Here is a 19,530-nt window from a genome sequence, read left to right as displayed (position 1 = left end):
CCCACCTCGCTACTGACTGTCAAAACTGTACCGCAACCACTCACCCACAGCCCTGAGGCTCTCCCACCGCACGCTCTCGTTCTCATCCTGCATGAGGCTCATGACTCTCAACTTCAGCCCCATCTTCTCGAGCGCTCGCCTTTTCTCCGGGCACTCCTTCACCAAGAATGCAACATCATTACAACCTATGGCAAGAACTTGCTTGTCGTTCGCCCAGTCTTTGCTCAGGATCTCTGCTAGCTTCTTGCAAAGCGCACCTTGCTCGTTCTCGATGATGGACTTTGCGTTTTCGCGCCAGAAGTCTGCACTTTTGTGTGGTGGACTCCAGCGAAGATGGCCGGAGTTGACTTCGGATGCGTATTCGTCGAAAGTGGTTTGTGAAGATGTATACTCATCCATCATCTGTGTGAGCTTGTCCAGGTCTTCTAGCAGATCCTCATCGTTGAAGTGTCGTGTCTTTAGGTTGGTCAACACGGACGGGAGCTTGGCTGGTAGGGCCGCTGGCATCAAAGTGCTCTTGTTGTAGGAGAGTAGGTTGTACAGGGTCCCGAGCAGCAGCCGGGTAGTCTTCTCTTTTGGCGATACGCGCAGGAGATGTATGTAGAGCGGGATGACGTCGTAGTCCTCGTCAAGACCAGGGCCGACAAGTCTACCTTCGAATGACAGCTGCCATATAGCCATGAGGACGTGATATAGCAGCTGGAGTCCAACGCCCCCTCCGACCTTGCTGGTGCTTTCTGCGCCACTGCGTATGCTTGTACCAGCCGAGCCATTGTATAACGTGCTGTCGGTGTCCTTTCCACCAGTAGCGTTGCGCAGGACATCCACAAGGGGGCCTAGAGTCTCCTTTCGTTGCTTCCAGAATTGCTGTCGCGACTTCGAGGTTCTCAGTAGGGCACTGTACTCCTGTACCGCGATGTCTTGTAGATTCGAGTCCGAAGTGTTTGACAGCGCAGAGATGTAGGTATAGATCTTCGGTAGAGCTTCATCGATCTCTGGGTTGGACTTCGGCTGTGCTATCAGAGCTCGGGAGAGGAGTGATGACAAGACAGCTGAGGTGAGGAGTGGTATGGGATCCTCGGCATTGTTTGACTGCTTCAGAAGTGGTAAGAGCGCCTTGTAAGGATGTGGGTGGTTCACGAGGGAGTCGACGAGGGCAGGTATGTCTGCCAACGTGTTAGTGTAGCACTTCTCGAATGACCTGTGTTCCCAATAGCACACCTTCTATGAGATCGCCAGTAAGCACAAGCATGTACTGCAGGATATCTGTTCGCTTTGCTGCGCCCTCGAATATGCTCTTCGTTTCACCATTGCCAAGTAGAAGTGCAGTATACGTATCGGTATCCGACTCGATGACCTGCTTCCTTTGCTCCTTCCGAACCTTGTCGATTGCCTTGATCTTCTTCAAGTCTGCATCTGTGATCGTCTTCGCTCGGACAGCTCCCTCCCAGCTTATTGGTCGTGCTCGGATATTGTTCTGTAGCGACTGGATGTACGCAGGCGGATCGAGTGACATGATGTTCGCCTTGATATGGCCGATATATCCCAGATCAGAGTCTGATGTGTCCGGGCGAGAGGGTGGATGGGGCCGAGATCTATCAATCGCTGCCAGTGTGAAGCTCAATGAAAGCTGCCTCACTGACGTTGCTTCTGCGATAGCTCCAGTTTAGGCTTAGACTAATATACAGCACGCCGTACGGATGCCAGCCTCGACGAGCAGCGACGATGGCCAATATATTCATCGTACGATGTAAGCACTTGCCATCTCGACCAAACAGGTCTGTTTACACTGACTGCTGACTACGCACCAAAGTCATGTCAGTGACAGCTTCTACCGGACCTGTTCCTGATGCTGGCGGCATTCCTTGGTCGCACATCAGTTCTCGAAGCGTTCATACTGGAGCCTTGCGCCACAATTGAGTACTGCTTGATTGAGTACCTGGTAGATGGGCACTTTTCGAACCTCAAACAGAGCGGCACTCTAGAACGACTCGATCATGCTCTGGTATCTCCTCTACCCCCTGCGTGGCACAACGCAGCCGCCTCGCCTGTCGGCCAACCATCCTATCAGGAGGGCTTTCTACCGACACGGCAAGACCACTGCTCAACATTGGCTCGTAGCCATGCTAGTATCGGTCGCTATAGCTGTGGGCTTCAGCTACCCGACCATCTTCCTGGCAGAGAACCCGACGGCAGGATTTGCTGCTTACCCTCACCATGTCTGGACAAGCGCGAAGCCATTCGACGGAGACTCTCGACACATCGACGTCGAGATGCGCCAGATCTGGGTGCACGGCAGCTACATGAAGGCACTGGACAAGGATGTGCTAAAGAGTGCTCTCAGTATACAGGAGAGGTTGGTCGGTGACGAAAATCTGACCGACATCTTTCCAGCTTTGGACGAGAAGCTGCGCTCGAGTACGCTGTCGTGGGGTTATCATTCGCCATTGATGTACTGGAATAGCTCAGCACAGATGATCGATCACGACACTGATATAGTAGATACTATCAATGCGCAAGCTGGCACGCCTTCTTCTCTAAATGTGGCTTTACGACCTGCGTCCGTCTTTGCCGGCAAAGTCTTCGATCGCCGCAAGCTCAGAGCAGCCGATGCTTTGGTATTGACATTCATGAACAAGGTCAGAGATGGCGTAGGAGGGTCATGGCAGCAGAAAATGAAGACGATCAAACCACAGGCCTGCGACAACTGCACGCTCTTCCCATCCGATGGTGATGTGACTCGCAATCGAGTATACGAGTTCAGCTTTACACCGCTCAGCTTACAAGAGAATCTGGCTTTGACCTTTGCTTACAGCATGATGGCACTGTATGTGCTTATGAGCCTTCGACGACTGAAAGCCTTTCACTCGAGATTTGGTCTGGTCGTTACAGCCATAACGCAGATGACCTGCTCGGTTTTGGCTAGCTTTACTATCTGTGGAATTTTGAAAATCAATCTGAGCATGATCCCTCAGAACGCATATCCTTTCGTGGTCCTGGTTATTGGCCTGGAGAACATGTTCCGGTTAATCAATGCTGTACTTGCATATCCAGCAACTCTGGCGACAGATCAACGTATAGCTAATGCTTTGGGAGATATTGGGCCAATCTGCTTGGCGACCGCGGCTCAGAACGTGATAATCCTAGCGATACTGGCAAGCTTCGTGTCACCAGGTGTGGCAGCTTTCTGTGCTTTCGCCTGCATCGCCACCTTATTCGACGTCTTCTTCCTACTCACATTCTTTGTGGCTGTTCTCAACGTCGATATCCGGCGTCTTGAATTGCAAGATGCACTGGCACGAGCAAATCAGCAGCACAAGCGCAGAGCACGCAAGCCATCGCCATCACAGCACACATGGTTCGACGCACTAGTTCGTGGTCGACTACCATTCAGCACGCGGATGGCCGGCACGGCTGTAACGACGACGTTCATCATATCACTGAACTACCACTTCTTTGAGAGACATGAGAAGGTTACTAGTATTACGCACTTGCTTGGACTAGCAAAGGGAGGTCCTAAGGGAATTGCTGACTTCGATACATTCTCCCCGCCACCGATGAACGCTACACTTACACCCGGCGAATGGATGAGAATGCAAGACTTCGATACTGCACGAGAAGTGATGCGCCTCGCAAAGCCAGGTGCTGACAGTTTCGTGATACGAGTCTTTGCGCCCTTGATCGTTGTGCTATCTGGAGCTGATCGCACTGGGGCACCTGTTGGTACCGAAGCCTGGATGCATGCGTTGACGAGCTTTGCTGTGCACCACTTCTATCAAGTGGCTGTAGCCATCGTCTTCGCTGTCACTTTTGTGACGGTGTTGATGAACTTCCTGCTTTACAGCGAGCCGAGCGACGACAATGACAACGACAGTGATAGGCTAGAGGAAGGTTTGACGGTGCAATCCATCTTGCTACCACACAGACTGGATGTCGTCAGGATTTCCGGTAACGAGAGTGGTCATTTCGTGACCGTTGCGCTCGACAGGACTATTGCCGTCGCGGTCTTTGACCGAGCGCAGAAAGCTTACAGTACCTTGTCAATCCCACCAGAAGTGCTGCAGACCATACATTGGCCTGTCCATTCAGCTGTCATTGACGATAACGCGGAATGGCTGGCCTGCCACTGTGGTGACGACAAGATCTTGCTATATAACTGCAAGACCAATATCATAGCGTCTTCTGTTCCACAATTTCCAGATGATAACCCTGCATTAATCTTCCGGCTGATGCGGCTTTCGAGTAGCAGTGGGCAGGCGAAAATCCATCTGGTGGTGTTGACCTCTGGCGGACGGTTACTCTGTCGCTCGGTCGATAGCCTGGAAAACAACTACTCACGTGTCTCGGACGTGCCACTCCTCGGTGGTCGGATGGTCGCCGCAGGCTCTTGTGTCGTTGTAAGCGAAGACTGCAAGCTGATCGTCCTCGTGTGGAGTGGAAGTGATCTTATCATCGACGCCACACGTCACCTTTCGTTCACTGCCAGACACGGACGACTCAGCGATGCTGTGAATATCTCGCATTTTCCCGGATCCGAGACCAATCACACCAATGACTTCCTACTCACGCATGGCGCGGAAGTACTTCTGAGCAGAGAAACCGGCGAAGAGATGATGCCGCTCGCACAGTCTTCCACGGGCACGATCACGGGAATGCTACTTCCAAACGTGTCCAAGTGTCAGAGATGTGGCGGACCAGCTCTTCAGTCCATCTCGCTCGTCTGCGAAGCTCAAGATAGCGAGGCATTCAGTGTTGAAGTTTCTGAGAAGGAAGGGAATAACAACCTATTGTGCTTGCAACGCAGCTCAATCGAATGCGGCATGTCACCCACGAGCCAGCGAACCATACACGACGTACATAACGCTGGTGTCTGGACTACGATTCCTTCGCATGGCGTAATCGGCTTACGCAGGAAGGCCGTGCCGGAAGATGCGAAATTGAGGGGGAGGGCATCCGATACCTCGCTAGGTCCACGCCTCCGGAACCATCAAAGAATAGCGCCGCCGCAGGACGTAATCGATGAGTGGGAAGTCTACAAGTACACCAGCGACGGTGAGGTAGAGACAGTCGAACTGCGATATTCGCCTGCTGCCGATGGGCAATACTCGCTTTATGTCCACAAGGCAGGTCCTGTTGCATACCTTGATGACCAGTCGATAGCGGTGGCCTTTGGAAACACCGTCAAGATTATTCGATCTTTTCGAATAGGACGCTCAAACGCTTACAAGCCGAGCGAAGACAATGGACACTGATATGTCGATGACCGCAATCGCTCTGGTTGGCAGAGTGCAGCCACCAGCTTAGAGCCGGTCGAAACAGCACGACGGCTTGCTCGCGACGGATCAAGGTTACTGCCTCGCTCGTCTCTTTTAGAGCATAGCGGACTGGTAGGCTATGCTCACGTGGTATGCCACAAATTGTGTCTTGAGTCGTCTGTCAGAAAGTGCCGATGGCCGCGATGGTGGATGTGCTAGGTCGAGCGTCGCAAGCGAAATTGTGGCGACGCCAGTTTGGTTTGTTTCAAGCTCGAACCAACGGCGCAACTATGTGCTTTAGCATTTTGACTATCCAGACTCGGCTAATGCTTCGCGAACGACTATGATCCCAGAGCCGCAGCAGTTTTTATACGCCATCATAGGCGTGGCCGACCAGCACAGCATCGCCCATGTGCTCCGTGCTACCACACGACAACTACAGACAGGTGACCTAGCAGCCTCAATAATAATACTCTCGCAACTCAGACTCCACAGAAACTGGCGCAGCAGAATCTTCCGAAGCAGAGCCATAGATCGTTCTATTGGTCGGAACCACTATTACCGTTCTATTTCGCGGCTCTGTTCCGACCGCGACCCAATGTCGCGAACGTTCAAGGGTTGCGCGTCCAGTATAGGCCTAACCACATCGAGCAGGTAAATGCTTACGAGCTCAGCTTTGTTGGGAGAGGCGACGAGTTTGTCCAGAGCGTTCGACTCCTGCGACTTAATATAGGCTCCTATCCTTTGATCGGCGAGTTACTTTGTACATAAGCACTTGCACACTTCATTCTTCCTTGTCATTGTATATCTTACCCCACCACTTCAACGATATATCCATAACATACGCCTTCTTCACCACAGTCGCTCCAGCTACACCTCAATCAACCGTCAATATGCAGTTCAAGAATCTCGCCGTTTCCGCCTTCGTGGCCACTGCCTTCGCGGCTCCTCAGGCTGGCGGTGTCTCTTCCAGCGCAGACATGTAAGTATTCGGAAACGCAAAACGCAGTCTACCACGACGATAGTTGACCATTCCATCAGCGTTTTGATCTACCAGGTCCTCCAGACTGCCCTCCCGTCCTCCCTCATCGCCGAGGCCATGACCAACCCAGCCGCTGCTTCCAGCGAGATCGCCGCCGAGTTCAGCACCGCCACACCAACATGGTTCACGGCTCTCCCAACAGACATCCAGACATACCTTGTACCTCTCGCAACTGGCGGTTCCCTCGCCAACGTCACCGGCGCAGCCAACATGACTGCCATCGCTTCATCAGCCATTGGCAACTCGACCGCTGTCTCTGCAGGCCAGTCTAGCATCCTCGCCAGCTTGTCAGCCCAAAACAGCTCCGTGGTCGCTGGTGCCACCACTGGCACCTCGTCTGGTGCTGGTTCTACTGGCTCTGTTACTGGCGCCTCTGCCTCCCGCAGCGCATCCGGCAGCGCTGGCGCATCTTCCTCTTCTGCTGCTGGTGCCGTCCCAACCGCTATTGTCGGCATGGGTCTCGCTGGTGCCGTTGGCATTGTCGGTCTCTTTGCTTTGTAAAAATAAGATTGGGCAAAATTGATTGGACAAAATGCTGGATATGGAACATCTGGGTTCAGCATGGTGTTTGCATAGGCTGCGATAGCTACAGGCTTTAATGACATTGTACAACATTTTCGAGCACAAAAGTTACTACTACACTGTGTTGCGTGCTCTACTCATCACGCTACGCGTGACCTCGTTTCAGCGTGATCTTCCACGACAGTTTGCTGTTAAATGCTCGCTAGCGTGGCTGCCTGCTCTCTATCCCTAATGGACCACTGCGTGAACCTCGAACCTCGGCCCTGCCTTTGACGCACGTTCATCGTGCCACTGTTCCATCAAATCGCTTTCTATTATCTCTGAAGAACTCCACGAACAGTCCCCTCCAGCTCCACATTCCCCTTGACAACCAATTCCTGAACACCCGTACTCGTGCCCTCCTTCAAGTACCGCTCCAGTAGATCATTCGACTCCTTGGGCTTGATGCTCGGAGCTGCAGTACCGGCCGTGATATGGGCCGTGGAATTGACAGACGTAAACTGCTCGCCACCCTCCTCGAATGGACTCAGCCGGACGACAACCGCCATGACACGATCGTCCCAGACCACGCGCTCAAGACGGACTTTGCACATACCGAGCTTGGATTCTGGAAGAGGATATGGGCGCTCCGCTGTGGGTGCGGTGGCCTTGTTGTGCAGATCTTGTAGCCTGTTCCATTGCTCTGGGAACTGGCCAGTCATAGCCCGGTGGATGAGGGTGACGTGAAATTCGGGCTGAAGCCGCCTTGTCTGCTTCAGGATCTGGTACATCCGTGCAGTTTCAGCGGGAGCTTCGCGGAACAAGGTGTCGAGGATGGCGGAGACGCGTGTCGGAGAGACTTGTGCGGCGAAGTAGTCGATCTTGCGCTCCTTGGCCTTGCCATTTGGCTGGCTAAGAGCACCATTAAACGTCGAACCCTGGCTTGGCTTGCCACGGCCGTTTTCCCGGCTCTTAATCTCATGCTTGATATCGACGGTGTACTTGTTCATGGCGGCATCGATTGCTGCGTCCATGTTGTGCGCAGAGGGCATGTCTTGATCCCCGAACAACTTCGGGAATTCAGTGTACATCATGCTAACCACATGCTCCAGGTTCTGACGAGAGTCGGCACATGGGTCCAGATCGATTACAACGTCGAAGCCATCATCAGGACGCGACTCTGTGTCGACAGGCTGGAAGCGATGCATGAAGCCTTCCATGATTTCGATGATCTCGCCTTGGCCTTTGCTGCCGGCTTGAATGGTTTGGTGGTTATCCCCTCGAGTCAGTACGCGCTCACGAGTCGCGGCACGGATCCGATCATAGTCGCCACGACCATGCACGTACTGCAGGCAGACGAAGTGGGCGTTTGGCACTGTTCGGTGGGCGTCGGTGATAAGCTGCTCACGTTCACGCTTCTGGTGGTTGTTACGATCTGCGATCATGGCTGGTGCGTTTTGGAGCTCTGCACAGCAAGCCTGAGCAAAGGCGAGAGGCTTGCCCTTCTTGACGGTGATGTTGTCATTCTGAACGTGGCCCCAGCCAAACAGTCTGCATAGTGCTAGAGCGACAGTGGTCTTGCCGCAGCCAATGGTAGCAACGGGAACGAGAATGACATTGTTACGGACATTATCGTTCTCCACGTCACCTTCCTGCTCCTCCTGTCGAATGATGTCCGAGCCCTTCACGCCACGCCATGCGAGGAAGTCGTCCCTCATCTTGATGATGCCGTGATTCTGGTTGTAGGCCTCGCCCAGTCCTGGATTTGCATGTAGCTGTCTCCGAGTAAAGTCGATGTACTCCTCTGTGATCTTCTTGTGCTTCTTATACTTTGGCTGCCGACCACCAATGACAGCCTTCGTGCACTCACGCCACTGGCGGTACATGAGGTAAGGCTCTTCGAACTTGTATTTGAAGAACCAGTCGTGCCACTCTCCAGTATTCGCCTTTGACTGGCATCGAATGACGAAGCCTTCTGTGTCGCGACCATCGTAGTTCCCAGTCTCAGCGATGCCTTCGAGGAAGGTCCTCACTTCACGGAGCGATTCCTTGACCACATACATGGTCTTCTTGAAGCCCCACTCATCGGCGAACTGATCGATCAGGTGATGAGGATATGTGGCAAACTCTGGCAGGTTGAGGTTTATACCATGCAGGTACAACCCAGCAGCATCAGGTGTGTATTGCAGCACGTGCTCCTCGAAGTCGTCATCGCAGAGCTCAGCCACGGCTGTACCATTCATCTCACGTAACCGAAGAGCCAGTTGCTGTCGTGTCCTTCCTTTCGTAGCCAAATGCCTGTCGACCCACTGCTCACCTGCCATAGCATGACTGACATCAGTGTCGGTGCGTGCACCTGTGGAGTGCTTGCTGCAGACCAGGAGAGGACCATCTTCGAGTCCGGAAATGAAGATGATACAACCATTCTCCTTCACGCTGAGTTCGTAAGGTCCTCGAGTGTTCTTCTCAACGTTCTCCCACCCGGTCTCACGGACCTCCCCATGGTTGAAGAATTTGTCGTAGCCTCGGGTGACGATCTCAGGGGTACCCTTCGTGGTCTTGGTCGTGAAGATTCCTCGGGCATAGGTAGGCAGACCTTCTTTCTTGTAGTCCCAGTCCTGCATTCGCCAGGAGTCGACATTGATCCCGTGGACGTTAAATGTGCTTTTCTTGACCGAGAATCCAGACTTGCCTTTGCCTTTGCCTTTATTGCTCTCGAGGCCCTGCAACATTTCAGTAACGTCTTGAACGTCTTGTGGCCTATGAGGCGCTTCGCGGTGTTGAGCCATGATTGTAATGTTGGTAATGCAATGGTTGTCCGAGAGTGTTCAGCGAAAGCTAAGAACAGACTCAAGGGCTCAGTCTTTAAGATGAATTCAGGAGCCCCAAAAACGCTTGTGGTTCTCCTCCACGTCTCTGCACTGTGAAGTAGCGGCGACCGTCGTGTTGATGTACCAAACAGAGATTGTTTTCAAGAATTTATGGAAGTGGTGGCGGAACTGTTGACTCACGCTGCAGACACACTCGAGCTAGACACCGCCTGCGGTGTTGCCGCATTCCCTTCCTCGATAGTAAACGGTTTTCACGATGTACAGATTGAGAAGCGGCAAGTGTGACTGTTTAAAGGGCTGTGTACATGCGAGGCAGCGCGATTCATGAAAGTTCAGAGTTGCTGCTGCAAGCGTTTGTGCCTCAGGCTACACATTGGAGCAGTCTACTTTAAGTATGTCGTGCATCAGCGCAATGGTGCATGCTATACCACTCAGTCCAGTCGAGACCGTCAGAAGCTGCTGTTCCTGATTCTCGCGTTTGGCCTTCACATTGCGAACACTGGGTTCATACCAGCCGCGACAGCCGCCTTCTCCACTAGATCCAGCACGTCCAGCTCGCCCCAAGCGCGCGCCAAAACATTGATGTGCAGGAGCCTTGCACTGAAGACAGGGCTTGACTTCATTGTCATCGGCACGAACTGTGCGTCTTTCGGCCTGACGTCGCTGTGCTGGAAGACGTGCACATCATTCGTGCAAGCCCATTTTTCTTTCGTGAGGAGAGCTTGTGCGTTTAGGGTCTTCCATGTTGTTAGCATGATCTCGTAGGTGACTTTGGGAAAGGACGGCTTGCCTTGCGAGTGATGTGCGTGTTGTAATCAGTAGGATCACTGGGGAAGTTGCTGAAGCCCTTCGTGCCATCGTAGACGGAAGTGTAGATGCGGTTGTCTGCAAGCAGCTGGAACGGGAGGTGGTTTAGCACACGGCTTCAGAACACTACGGAACATCAGGAGTCGGCCGCTTACCTCCTTAATCAAGTCACTGCGAACCTGTGGCGAGATATTCTTATCGGGCTGTGGCAAGATGAAGGTGACGAATGCGCGCTTGAGAGTATGGAAGAAGGCATAGTCGTCGCAGCAGCCACACTTGGAGAATTCCGGACCCTCCTCGCGCCATGGCTGGCTGGCGGTCGTGAAGATGCCGTAGTCGTGAAGGCGTTCGAGAGCGGGGACCATTGGCACAGTCTCCCAGTAGATTGGACCACAATAGAATGGCGTGGCTTCCGTCTCCTTGCGAAGAAAGGCACGATTCAGATCGAGGACGTCTTTCCAGCTAGTTGCGGTCGCCCACTTGAGCAGCTGAGCGCGATTTTCGGCACTGTATTTTTGGGACAAGCGATTCTTGATGCGATCGTCGCGATCATGGTCGGAGCGACCGTAGTTGGTGGTGAAGGTTGAGTTGTCATTGCCCATTTTCCGTGGTTGTCTGCGAATTTGTAGTCGGATAATCTGACAGGAGTGACTCGGTGAAAAAAATACAGCTCTGAGTAGAGTAGGCATCCGTGGTAGCCTGAAACACGTCGCCAGGCAGAACTGGCAACTTGAGGAAGGTACGCGGTCGTGTCGTGACGGCCGTGGAAGGAGCGACCAGCCTGGTAGGGATGTTCGCATGAGGCCATCCACATATTTCGCCAACCGATAATCATCTCTCCAGCCCTATACAGCCCACACTACCGCACACCATCGCTAAATCATAGACAAGTCGTAACACCACATATTCCACTCAATATTCCATCTAGCCTTCTCACTCATCGTCCAAACCATCCACGCTGTACGGGCTGCGGTGGAGCACCATAATTCACACCCTGCCTTGACAACCTTGCTATCTTCTCCTGTTCTTTCCAATACCCATACTCTGAGCTCCATGCCCCTTGCCAATACTGCACATCTTGCATCATACCCTCCGGTCCTCTACTCCACAACCAGAGGCCCAGTCCTGCTAGTCCACCCCAGAACAGTATCTGCTTTGCTAGCTTGAACCAGAAGATTACCGTTTGCCACAGCATGTCGAGAATCTTTAGAGAAACTAGCACGATGACCAGGAGTAGAGCGATAGTAGCCAAGTCGGGTTTGTGTGAGATTTGGTCGATGATAGGGAGGATCCATGATTTGACGGTGTTGAGGGCGTTGTAGAACTGCCAGAGGTAGGGCGTGTACGTCGCGTACGCCTGAGGATTTTGATTGAGGAAGTATGCTGCCCAGTCTGACGTTGTCATTAGATAGTCAGCAACGATCACGGGCACAAGCACTCACCCTGCACAACGTCCATGTTTGTGGTGATAGTCGTCTCAAGTGGTTTGTAAAGCGTAGGAGATATCTCAGAATCAAGCGCGAGCGACCACTAGAGGATCTGAAGAGCTTGCGATAACGAGAACAGCAATACTCAGTAAGTCCTGGGATGATGCAGGAAGGAAGGTCGTTCGAGATGCGGAGCACTGAAGGTGTTTGGGCGTGGCAGCTCAGTCACATGTGAAACTCCGGGGACGTGTTTGTGGAGTGAGCGCGAGGCTAAATGGTCAAGAACAATCATTCACTCAAAAGTCACTGGAGATAGACGATATAATCATACGCGATGAAAGCGACGATGTCCATGTCGTGCCACTTTACTATACAAGCTATTGCTGGTCGATCAACCTCTACATGTATGCTTGCGATGCTCATTTCGTACCGTGCCCAGCCTAATTCGCACAGCATCACGACCTCACTGGCAGGATACCACTCACTCCTGGCTTCTTGTGTGGTTTGGAAGCCTTGCTCTCGACATTCTCCTCTCCCACCTTCTTTCCCTTGGGAAGGATATACCACCTACAATCATAGCCCTCTACCTTCGCGACATTCACCCCAAAGTCCTTCGGAATCATCTCATGTTTCAGCGCCCACCCAGCTCGTCGGCAAAGCTCGTATACGATATGATCGCATTCGCCAAGCAGTTGGATGTCGAAGTTGACATGCGCGATTGGCTCACGCGAAATGTAGATGTGCGGCACGCTATGCGGAAGATAGTTGGGCATCTCGCTGACGGGTGCCACCTTCAACGACGTGCCGATCACAATGACCAGATCCACTCGTTTGCAGTCCTTCTCCGTGAAGCGATCGAAGAATGTGTTGGGGAGCTTCTCACCGAAGAACGTGATGTCTGGTTTCATAATCCCTGGTTGTGGCATGTCGTAAGCACTCTCGTCATCATCACTACTATCTTCCCAGTCGTTCTTGCGAAACAGGGTCAACTTCGATTTGCGCTTCTTGAGCGGTGGTCGAGGAGGCGGCTGCTCCGCCAACTTTTGTATGCAGCGCTTGCACTTAGCGACGCGCTGTTTACGGATGTCATCGAAGATTGCACGGCCTAGGACCTTATGTTTGCACTTCCGACAGCTGGCTGTAGCGAAGCTACCATGGCATTGGATGAGACGAGCTTTATCAATGCCAGCCAACTCCTCCAGATTGTCAATGTTTTGCGTGTAGTTGGTTTGTAGGCGTTCATTGGTCTGAAGTAGCTTGACAAAAGCATGTGTGGGCGAGAAGCGCTTGAGGTCGGGCAGAATGTCGCCAGCCAGGCTATAAAATATCGTCGGATCCCTGTCGAACTCATCAATCTGGAAGACGTCTTCGCCACCCTCGTACCCCATAGCTCTGACCTTGTCGTAGAAACCAGTGCCTTGCGATCGGAAGTCAGGTATACCGAGGGAGGTCGATATGCCTGCGCCAGTGATGACCATGATATTCTTCTTTGAGCGGAGTAACTTGGCAGCATCGTCGATCGTGTTGTACTCAGCAAGCTTAAGTCGTTTCTTGTATGCGCGTGAGATTGTCTTCCGGAGGACCAGCTCGAATATGTCATCGTCTTCGAACGCAAAACCAGGACTTATTCCAAAGGCAAACCCGAGCAGTTTCGGTGTGATATTGCTCTCCGTCAATTTCGATGTGATACTGCTCTTCGTCAAGTAATGATCGAGAAATGCCTCTGGACCGTCTTTCCGCAGCTCGCGGTGTAGCTGCTGACATTGCGTCTTTGACAGGCCAATATTGTCATCATCGACTGCAACATAAGGATCGAGCTCAATAGTGTCAAGAATGTCCTCAAGCATCGAGTCATCCTCGGATTCGTCCTCATTGTCGATTGCAGCTTCCGGCGGCTGTGATCCGTTTCTGGTAGGTTCGGTGGCCTTCTTGAGAAATACAGGTTGTTCAGGTCCAGGTCCGGCGATCTGCTCATGGTTGTCGCCACGTTTAAGTTGAGTTGGGTCAGCGATCTCGCCGTGCTTACGCTTGAGCTGTGCCCTTGGTGTCGCCACTGACGGCAATGGAGGTTGCGGCCGCGACCGATCCATGGCCTGCTCTACCTTGCTATCAGTCAAGGTAGGTTGGTGTAAAGAGGCATCAATATTGAGTTTGTGTTTACGTTTGTTGGCCGTTTGTACCTGCAGGAGATATACGTTGAAGTGCAGCGCTAGCGCCTAAAGCCTCAGCCACGGCACAGCAGGCTGGCACGATACTTGCAATAGAGAGGGTAGTATGTCCGCCATACGTCGCGCAGAGCGACTTGATTATGCTATATTCTCAATCACCTAAGCTGTGATCTACCTGTATGAATCTACTCTTTTCGAGTGTTGAGGGTGTGTTCCCACGCCTCAGTCGGTCTTTCAGAAGGTCACGTGAGGAGAACCGCTTGGTGACGCTTTCTCAAGAGCACCCCCTCCAGCGACCTAATGGCAACACCACGCAATAACAATATAGGCGCAGAAGGAGGAGCTGATTTCACAGATGAACGACATCTGGTCAAAATGCCGCCCATGCCTGCGTGCGTTGAGATATGAGCCTCAGAAGCTCTTTTTTGCCAGATCGAGCTATCCAGCATGCCAAGCAGGGAACATCCACTGGCGCCGGACAAGCCGCCAGCAATGACGACGGCGTGACAATATTGAGGTCAGAGGTGCTGAGGATAGATCCTTCGAGATATTGTACACTCTATACAGCGCAGCTGACAGAGGATGGGGCTACCATCAAGCACATAAACAAATCGAGCTCAATAGCTCATTGGGGTATCCGCCAGCAAAAGCGATGCCACGCCAGCCGTAATCTCTCGCCAACAATAATAGAAACTCTCCCTTTGATATGTGTGTACACTTCCACTGCCCTGTTCCCTCACGCCGTGATCTGCCTTCCGCCCCTGTGTACATATAGAAATACTGTGTTGATAATGAGATAGATTTTGATGCTCCTGATGAGCCATGTGCGATGATTATGTCCTTGGATCTAGGTAGATGTGCAGTGGCCAAAATGTTGGCGGACTGTACGAATGCTGTACAGAGTTTGTGATGTCCGGTATATGTAAACGCCGTGCTCCCCAAGGCGAGAGTGTACTCGGTTTTTCAAATGCCGATCCCGAGAGATAAGGAAAAGTCTAGAAGACCGTAGGGGAGTCTGCCGCTCCGGGAACACCTAGTAATGCGAAATTGTTATGACGAAAAGGAATTTGTAGTCGTGACACTGGCCAGACTACCGGAATTGTGCTTGTGTTGCGAATATGCTGGCTGCGGCTGCTGCTGCCCAATCGTTCTCCTCGTACGGTGGTGTCGGCCATTGTGGGTTCACGTTGACAGGCTTGCCAGTCTTCATTGCTGGTATAGGCACAGGCTTCGTAGGCGTGTAGTCGTGCGAGCCAAAGCTTACATTGTTGTGGTCTTTCGAAGGTGATGGCGTCAAGTATGGCGCCGCGAAGCCAGGGTCAGAAGTGATGTGTGGCATTGGTGGCCGGTACTGTTGGTATCCGCTAGCGTGATGGGTTGCACGATGGCTGTCAAGCTGAGTAGCAGCCTTGTGTGCCGACGTGATTGCCTCATCGAGAAGCTCATCTTCCTCGTCTGGTGTCTCGTAACGATGGTTGGGCTGCCTGACAGAGCGGCGTGCACGATTTGATGCAAGGGTGTTGCCGTTCACCCCAGCTGCCTGAACCCCTTCACCATTCGGCAACGAGTGATGTCGCTTGAGTGCTGGGTTACTTGACACGCGTGTTGGGTATCTTGGTGGTGTGCTCGCTGCGTTGGCAGAAACGTCCAGGCTGTACCGTACGTTCTGCAAAGCGCGGTCAAGTTCAGCAAAGCCCGGGTCGTCTGACGGATTGGCGGCCACTGCAGCAATGGACTGCGGCTCCTGTACCGAGTGCCTGTTGCTATTCGTGGGCCATGGCGCACAGCCGGCATTCGCCTCCATGTCTTCCGGGTTGGGCGACATCGTGCCAGGAGTGCGTCCCGATAGTCTCCTTGCCCGCTTGCGCAGGTGAGAGAAGAAGCTTTCACGCTGACTACCGGTAGGTGATTTGAGTCCAGCGCCGTTGAGAGCACGCTCGGCTTCCTGTCTGTGAAGCTCGGCGTAGTGATTACCTTGCGAGTTGACTGAGAGTTGACGGCCAATCTTCTTGCCTGGCCTGTCTTCAGGATGCTCAGCTCTTCGCACATCAGCGTGTGCTGTGGAAGAGTCTGGTAGTGGAGAGACGGGCCGTATCGATGGGAGAATGGGTATGGGAGCGGCATTGTTGTTCGGACCATTCGTCCAAGTGGCACGCTTGGTCGCGTTCGGGCGTGACTTGTTCGTGGTAGCCATAACATCGGCCGACGTGTTTGCGTGTACAGGTGCAGGTCTGGGAGACTTCGTCTGCGTGACTTGCACATGCTCCGGCACGGCTGGCGCAATGACCTCCTTCGTGCCCATCGACTTTCGAAACCATGATGATGTCTTGGTAGCTAGAGCATGGCCATTGTCGGCCGTATCGATGCCAGCGCTGATGTTCGATGCCTTACGGCCAAGCATGCGAGATGTACTGCTGCTCTTCGGCCTGAGTGGGTCCAGAGCATCGGCGAAGTATTCGTGCTCAAGTGCCTGTCGCGACGTGGGCCGCACCTTTGGATCCCACATCAAGCACCACGTGACGAAGTTCGCTAAGCTAGCCGGCCATTGCGGAGAAGGCAATAGCTCGTCGAGTGAGTGAGGCGCCATCTTAGGGAAGGAGAAGCCGAGCTTCTGTGCCAGCTTAATGCCATCTTTCCACTCGCCACCTCCAACTCTTCCGCCTTGTCTATTCACCCAGCTTCCTGGGCTTCCCATGATCTCACAAACTCGCCAGACTTGGTCGACCTCATTACCACCTGGGAAAAGTGGCTTCAGGGTTGCAATCTCAACTGCCATCGCGCCTACAGCCCAAATGTCCACAGGAGCGGAGTATTCTCCAGCTCTTAGGAGCACCTCAGGCGCTCTATACCATCGAGTTGACACGTATGTCGTATATGGTACACGCGATTGCGTCTCTCTTGCAAGCCCGAAGTCGGCGATTTTGATGGAGTACGATGGAGGGGTCGATGGTGGTGTGACCATTGCTGAGTATCGCTTGAAAGAGCTGCCAGCCTCAGGAGCAGATGTTGACACCAGAATGTTTTCTGGTTTGATATCGCGGTGGAAGAAGTTGTGCTCGTGAATATGTTCGAGGCCACCCATGATCTGAAAGAGTATGCTCTTCACGCTTCCGGCATCCAAAGGTTTGTGGTCACGAGCCTTCATCAGCTGGTACAGGTTGCCGTCCATGTACTCCATCACAATGTGGAGCTTCCGACTTAGCGGATCAAGGAAGATGTCGTATGCGGGAACCAGATGTGGATGGTTTGGCAGTGACTTCAAGAAGATCACCTCTCGAAGCTCCATACATTGCTGGAACGACTCAAATGTCTTCTTCATAGTTTTGATGGCCACCTATTCGGTGTTAGCACAAACTACAAACCAATTTTGGTACAGCTTACGAGTGTGCCTCTGCGAACTGCATGGGCGCCAGCGCTCCTTGCTCTTCCCAAAGCGACACTGCCGAAGCTGCCATCCCCAATATCCTTGATGACTTCGAATTTGTCTTCAAGGCATACGGTCGACTGGGTCGCTGGTGGCCACCCACGGTACGACATATCGTACGCGACAGTCATGGTCGAAGATAGTCGACGCGAGGTTAGCTCGTGAGCTGTACAAAGGCTATCTGGACATGAGCTTTGAGATGTTGTGCAAACTGCGTGGACGGTCAGCTCATGCCCTAAGCAACGTATAACGCCGATGCACTTACAGAGAGATGGTTAGTATAGTTCGCGATTGAGCTCGCCCGTGCAGTATGATGACCCTCAAGGCCGATGCGATTACGATTAGATAGTGATGGTAAGTTGTGTAAGATGAGACAGCACACGTATGTTGATGGCCGATGGATGAGAGACACGTTAGGGTCCTGCACAGGCGTACGGTAGGATGTTAAGGACAGTCGGTGCCGTAGAGGCCAAAGGATGGCGATGATGTTCTGTATCGTGGTCGGGATTGTAGACTCCCAAGGTCACGGTTGACGGGACGGCTCCCGCAGCGATGGTGACCTTTTGGCAGCCGATCAACAGGAACAGTGCCGAGATAGCGCGGAGCGTGGCTTGCCTTGAGCGGCCTGTGGGTCCTGCGTGGAAGGTGAATCGTGATGAGACAGGCCGATGTCCTTCCCCTCGAAAGGAGTCGCCAGGGTTCCGGTAGACTGACTAGCAGACTGACTTTGAGCGGGTGAAGGCAGCGCGGCTGCAGGTGAGGGACGATAGTGTTGTCCACGGGAAAGAGACTGTGATGGTTTTGCGATGTCTTTGATACGGCGCCAGAGGCGAGAACAGCTCGCGGTGACAAAGTGCACGAGCAGGTTCGCGCTGTGGAAAGTTACGTCGATGGTCGAAGAGATTGATTGCGTCTGATTCAAGGGAGGATGGCCAGGGTCGGTTGAGCGATTGCAATAAAGATGGAATGATCCTCTTTCTAGAAAGCGGTGCACAGGCGTCTCTCCTGATCGTGCGCAGGACGCGACGTTGTCGAGATTCACTCTTCGGACTTCGGGTCGTTGCGCTAAAGTCGAGCCGGCCCAAGACGAGTCAAAGGCTAGGTGAGGCTGACGACTCGGGTGCGGACAGCAGGAGAGGAGTGCATCGGGAAATCATAATGACGGCATTGTTTGGAACGTCTGGAACAGATTGCGCAGGAAGTTGCGATGAGATGCGGTCGCGTTTGCCGTCGGAAAGCAGGCAGAGAGACGCGACGAAACGAGATGTCGTGAAGGAGTGTGGCTGGACGGCTGCACTTTAGACGACGGGACTGTGCGCCTCCCTTCTTTTCTTAGACATCAGGGCCCAAAAAGCCTGTCCGGGAAAGGCGTGAAGCCACGCTCTGCTGCCGTGTCGTGTCATCACCACTCTCATTCTCACCTTTGCGCTCGAAAGGCTGCAGCTCTATCACTGCCTCGATGCATGCACTGGGCCATAATCTAAAGTGGATAGATCGCTCACGCATCTAGTAAGCTGACCGCTCTGCCAGCGCACACCAACAAATAACAAATTACTACGTCGTCCGCCCAGCAACAAAAGCATCGCTTGCGCGCGGACATGAGAGCAACACCAGCCGAAAGCAGGATTCCATGTGATGATGCTCGAATCCCTCACATGCATCACCGACCCGACGGGAATTTCTGCCCCTATGGATTTAATTGCCTTTGTGACGGCGCACTCGGCAGCTCGTTCCCCTGAACTAACGGCTGTCTAGCTTAGGCTCCATCTCGCATTAGCTCTCTCCTGAAGCATCAGCCCTATTGGCTGCAGCAGATTCAATATTCCGTCGGTTCCTACTGGCCGAGTCCTGGTTCATCTCTTTTTATCAAGAGTGCCTAAGGCCGCAGTTTCTATGACAGCGTCTCGAAACATGCTTGCGGTCTGGAAACCGCATCAGATACATCGTCCTCATCGTAAGCGACGGTGTTCCCAGTGGTAGAGATCCGCAATGGCGGCATTGCATTGTGAGCAGTGACGCAACTGCATTGCCCTTTCTAGCCACTCTCTCCTTGTCGGTCTGATCTCGACCACGAC

General features: G+C 53.0%; 8 protein-coding genes across 8 annotated transcripts; 2 read left to right on the top strand and 6 right to left on the bottom strand.

Annotated features, from left to right (window-relative positions):
• Positions 1–9: 9 nt before the first annotated feature.
• VMA13 (H(+)-transporting V1 sector ATPase subunit H) lies at positions 10–1,516 on the bottom strand (the record flags this gene model as incomplete). The annotated part of the gene is made up of 2 exons (XM_064834724.1): positions 10–1,166; positions 1,222–1,516. 2 exons carry the CDS (start codon positions 1,514–1,516, stop codon positions 10–12), a joined length of 1,452 nt encoding a protein of 483 aa, XP_064697595.1.
• Positions 1,517–1,815: 299 nt separating this feature from the next.
• LTS14_002016 (uncharacterized protein) lies at positions 1,816–5,252 on the top strand (the record flags this gene model as incomplete). Its single annotated transcript, XM_064834723.1, has 2 exons — positions 1,816–1,890; positions 1,986–5,252. The coding sequence occupies 2 exons, from the start codon at positions 1,816–1,818 to the stop codon at positions 5,250–5,252; spliced, it is 3,342 nt and encodes a 1,113-aa protein (XP_064697594.1).
• An 896-nt stretch (positions 5,253–6,148) lies between these two features.
• On the top strand, positions 6,149–6,798 carry LTS14_002015 (uncharacterized protein; the record flags this gene model as incomplete). Its single annotated transcript, XM_064834722.1, has 2 exons — positions 6,149–6,237; positions 6,297–6,798. The coding sequence occupies 2 exons, from the start codon at positions 6,149–6,151 to the stop codon at positions 6,796–6,798; spliced, it is 591 nt and encodes a 196-aa protein (XP_064697593.1).
• A 335-nt stretch (positions 6,799–7,133) lies between these two features.
• On the bottom strand, positions 7,134–9,587 carry trl1 (tRNA ligase; the record flags this gene model as incomplete). Its single annotated transcript, XM_064834721.1, has 1 exon — positions 7,134–9,587. One exon carries the CDS (start codon positions 9,585–9,587, stop codon positions 7,134–7,136), a length of 2,454 nt encoding a protein of 817 aa, XP_064697592.1.
• A 790-nt stretch (positions 9,588–10,377) lies between these two features.
• LTS14_002013 (uncharacterized protein) lies at positions 10,378–11,038 on the bottom strand (the record flags this gene model as incomplete). The annotated part of the gene is made up of 2 exons (XM_064834720.1): positions 10,378–10,524; positions 10,592–11,038. 2 exons carry the CDS (start codon positions 11,036–11,038, stop codon positions 10,378–10,380), a joined length of 594 nt encoding a protein of 197 aa, XP_064697591.1.
• Positions 11,039–11,373: 335 nt separating this feature from the next.
• On the bottom strand, positions 11,374–11,894 carry LTS14_002012 (uncharacterized protein; the record flags this gene model as incomplete). Its single annotated transcript, XM_064834719.1, has 2 exons — positions 11,374–11,828; positions 11,879–11,894. 2 exons carry the CDS (start codon positions 11,892–11,894, stop codon positions 11,374–11,376), a joined length of 471 nt encoding a protein of 156 aa, XP_064697590.1.
• A 346-nt stretch (positions 11,895–12,240) lies between these two features.
• Positions 12,241–13,953, bottom strand: SIR2 (NAD-dependent histone deacetylase sir2; the record flags this gene model as incomplete). The annotated part of the gene is made up of 2 exons (XM_064834718.1): positions 12,241–12,261; positions 12,349–13,953. The coding sequence occupies 2 exons, from the start codon at positions 13,951–13,953 to the stop codon at positions 12,241–12,243; spliced, it is 1,626 nt and encodes a 541-aa protein (XP_064697589.1).
• Positions 13,954–15,121: 1,168 nt separating this feature from the next.
• Positions 15,122–17,586, bottom strand: IME2 (Serine/threonine protein kinase; the record flags this gene model as incomplete). Its single annotated transcript, XM_064834717.1, has 2 exons — positions 15,122–17,365; positions 17,413–17,586. 2 exons carry the CDS (start codon positions 17,584–17,586, stop codon positions 15,122–15,124), a joined length of 2,418 nt encoding a protein of 805 aa, XP_064697588.1.
• Positions 17,587–19,530: the final 1,944 nt, after the last annotated feature.

The sequence above is a fragment of the Recurvomyces mirabilis genome (assembly GCF_035927965.1).
Source record: "Recurvomyces mirabilis strain CCFEE 5264 chromosome Unknown scaffold_4, whole genome shotgun sequence".
NCBI classification, from domain to species: Eukaryota; Fungi; Ascomycota; class Dothideomycetes; order Mycosphaerellales; family Teratosphaeriaceae; genus Recurvomyces; species Recurvomyces mirabilis.
This window is presented reverse-complemented; position numbering and strand designations above follow the sequence as displayed.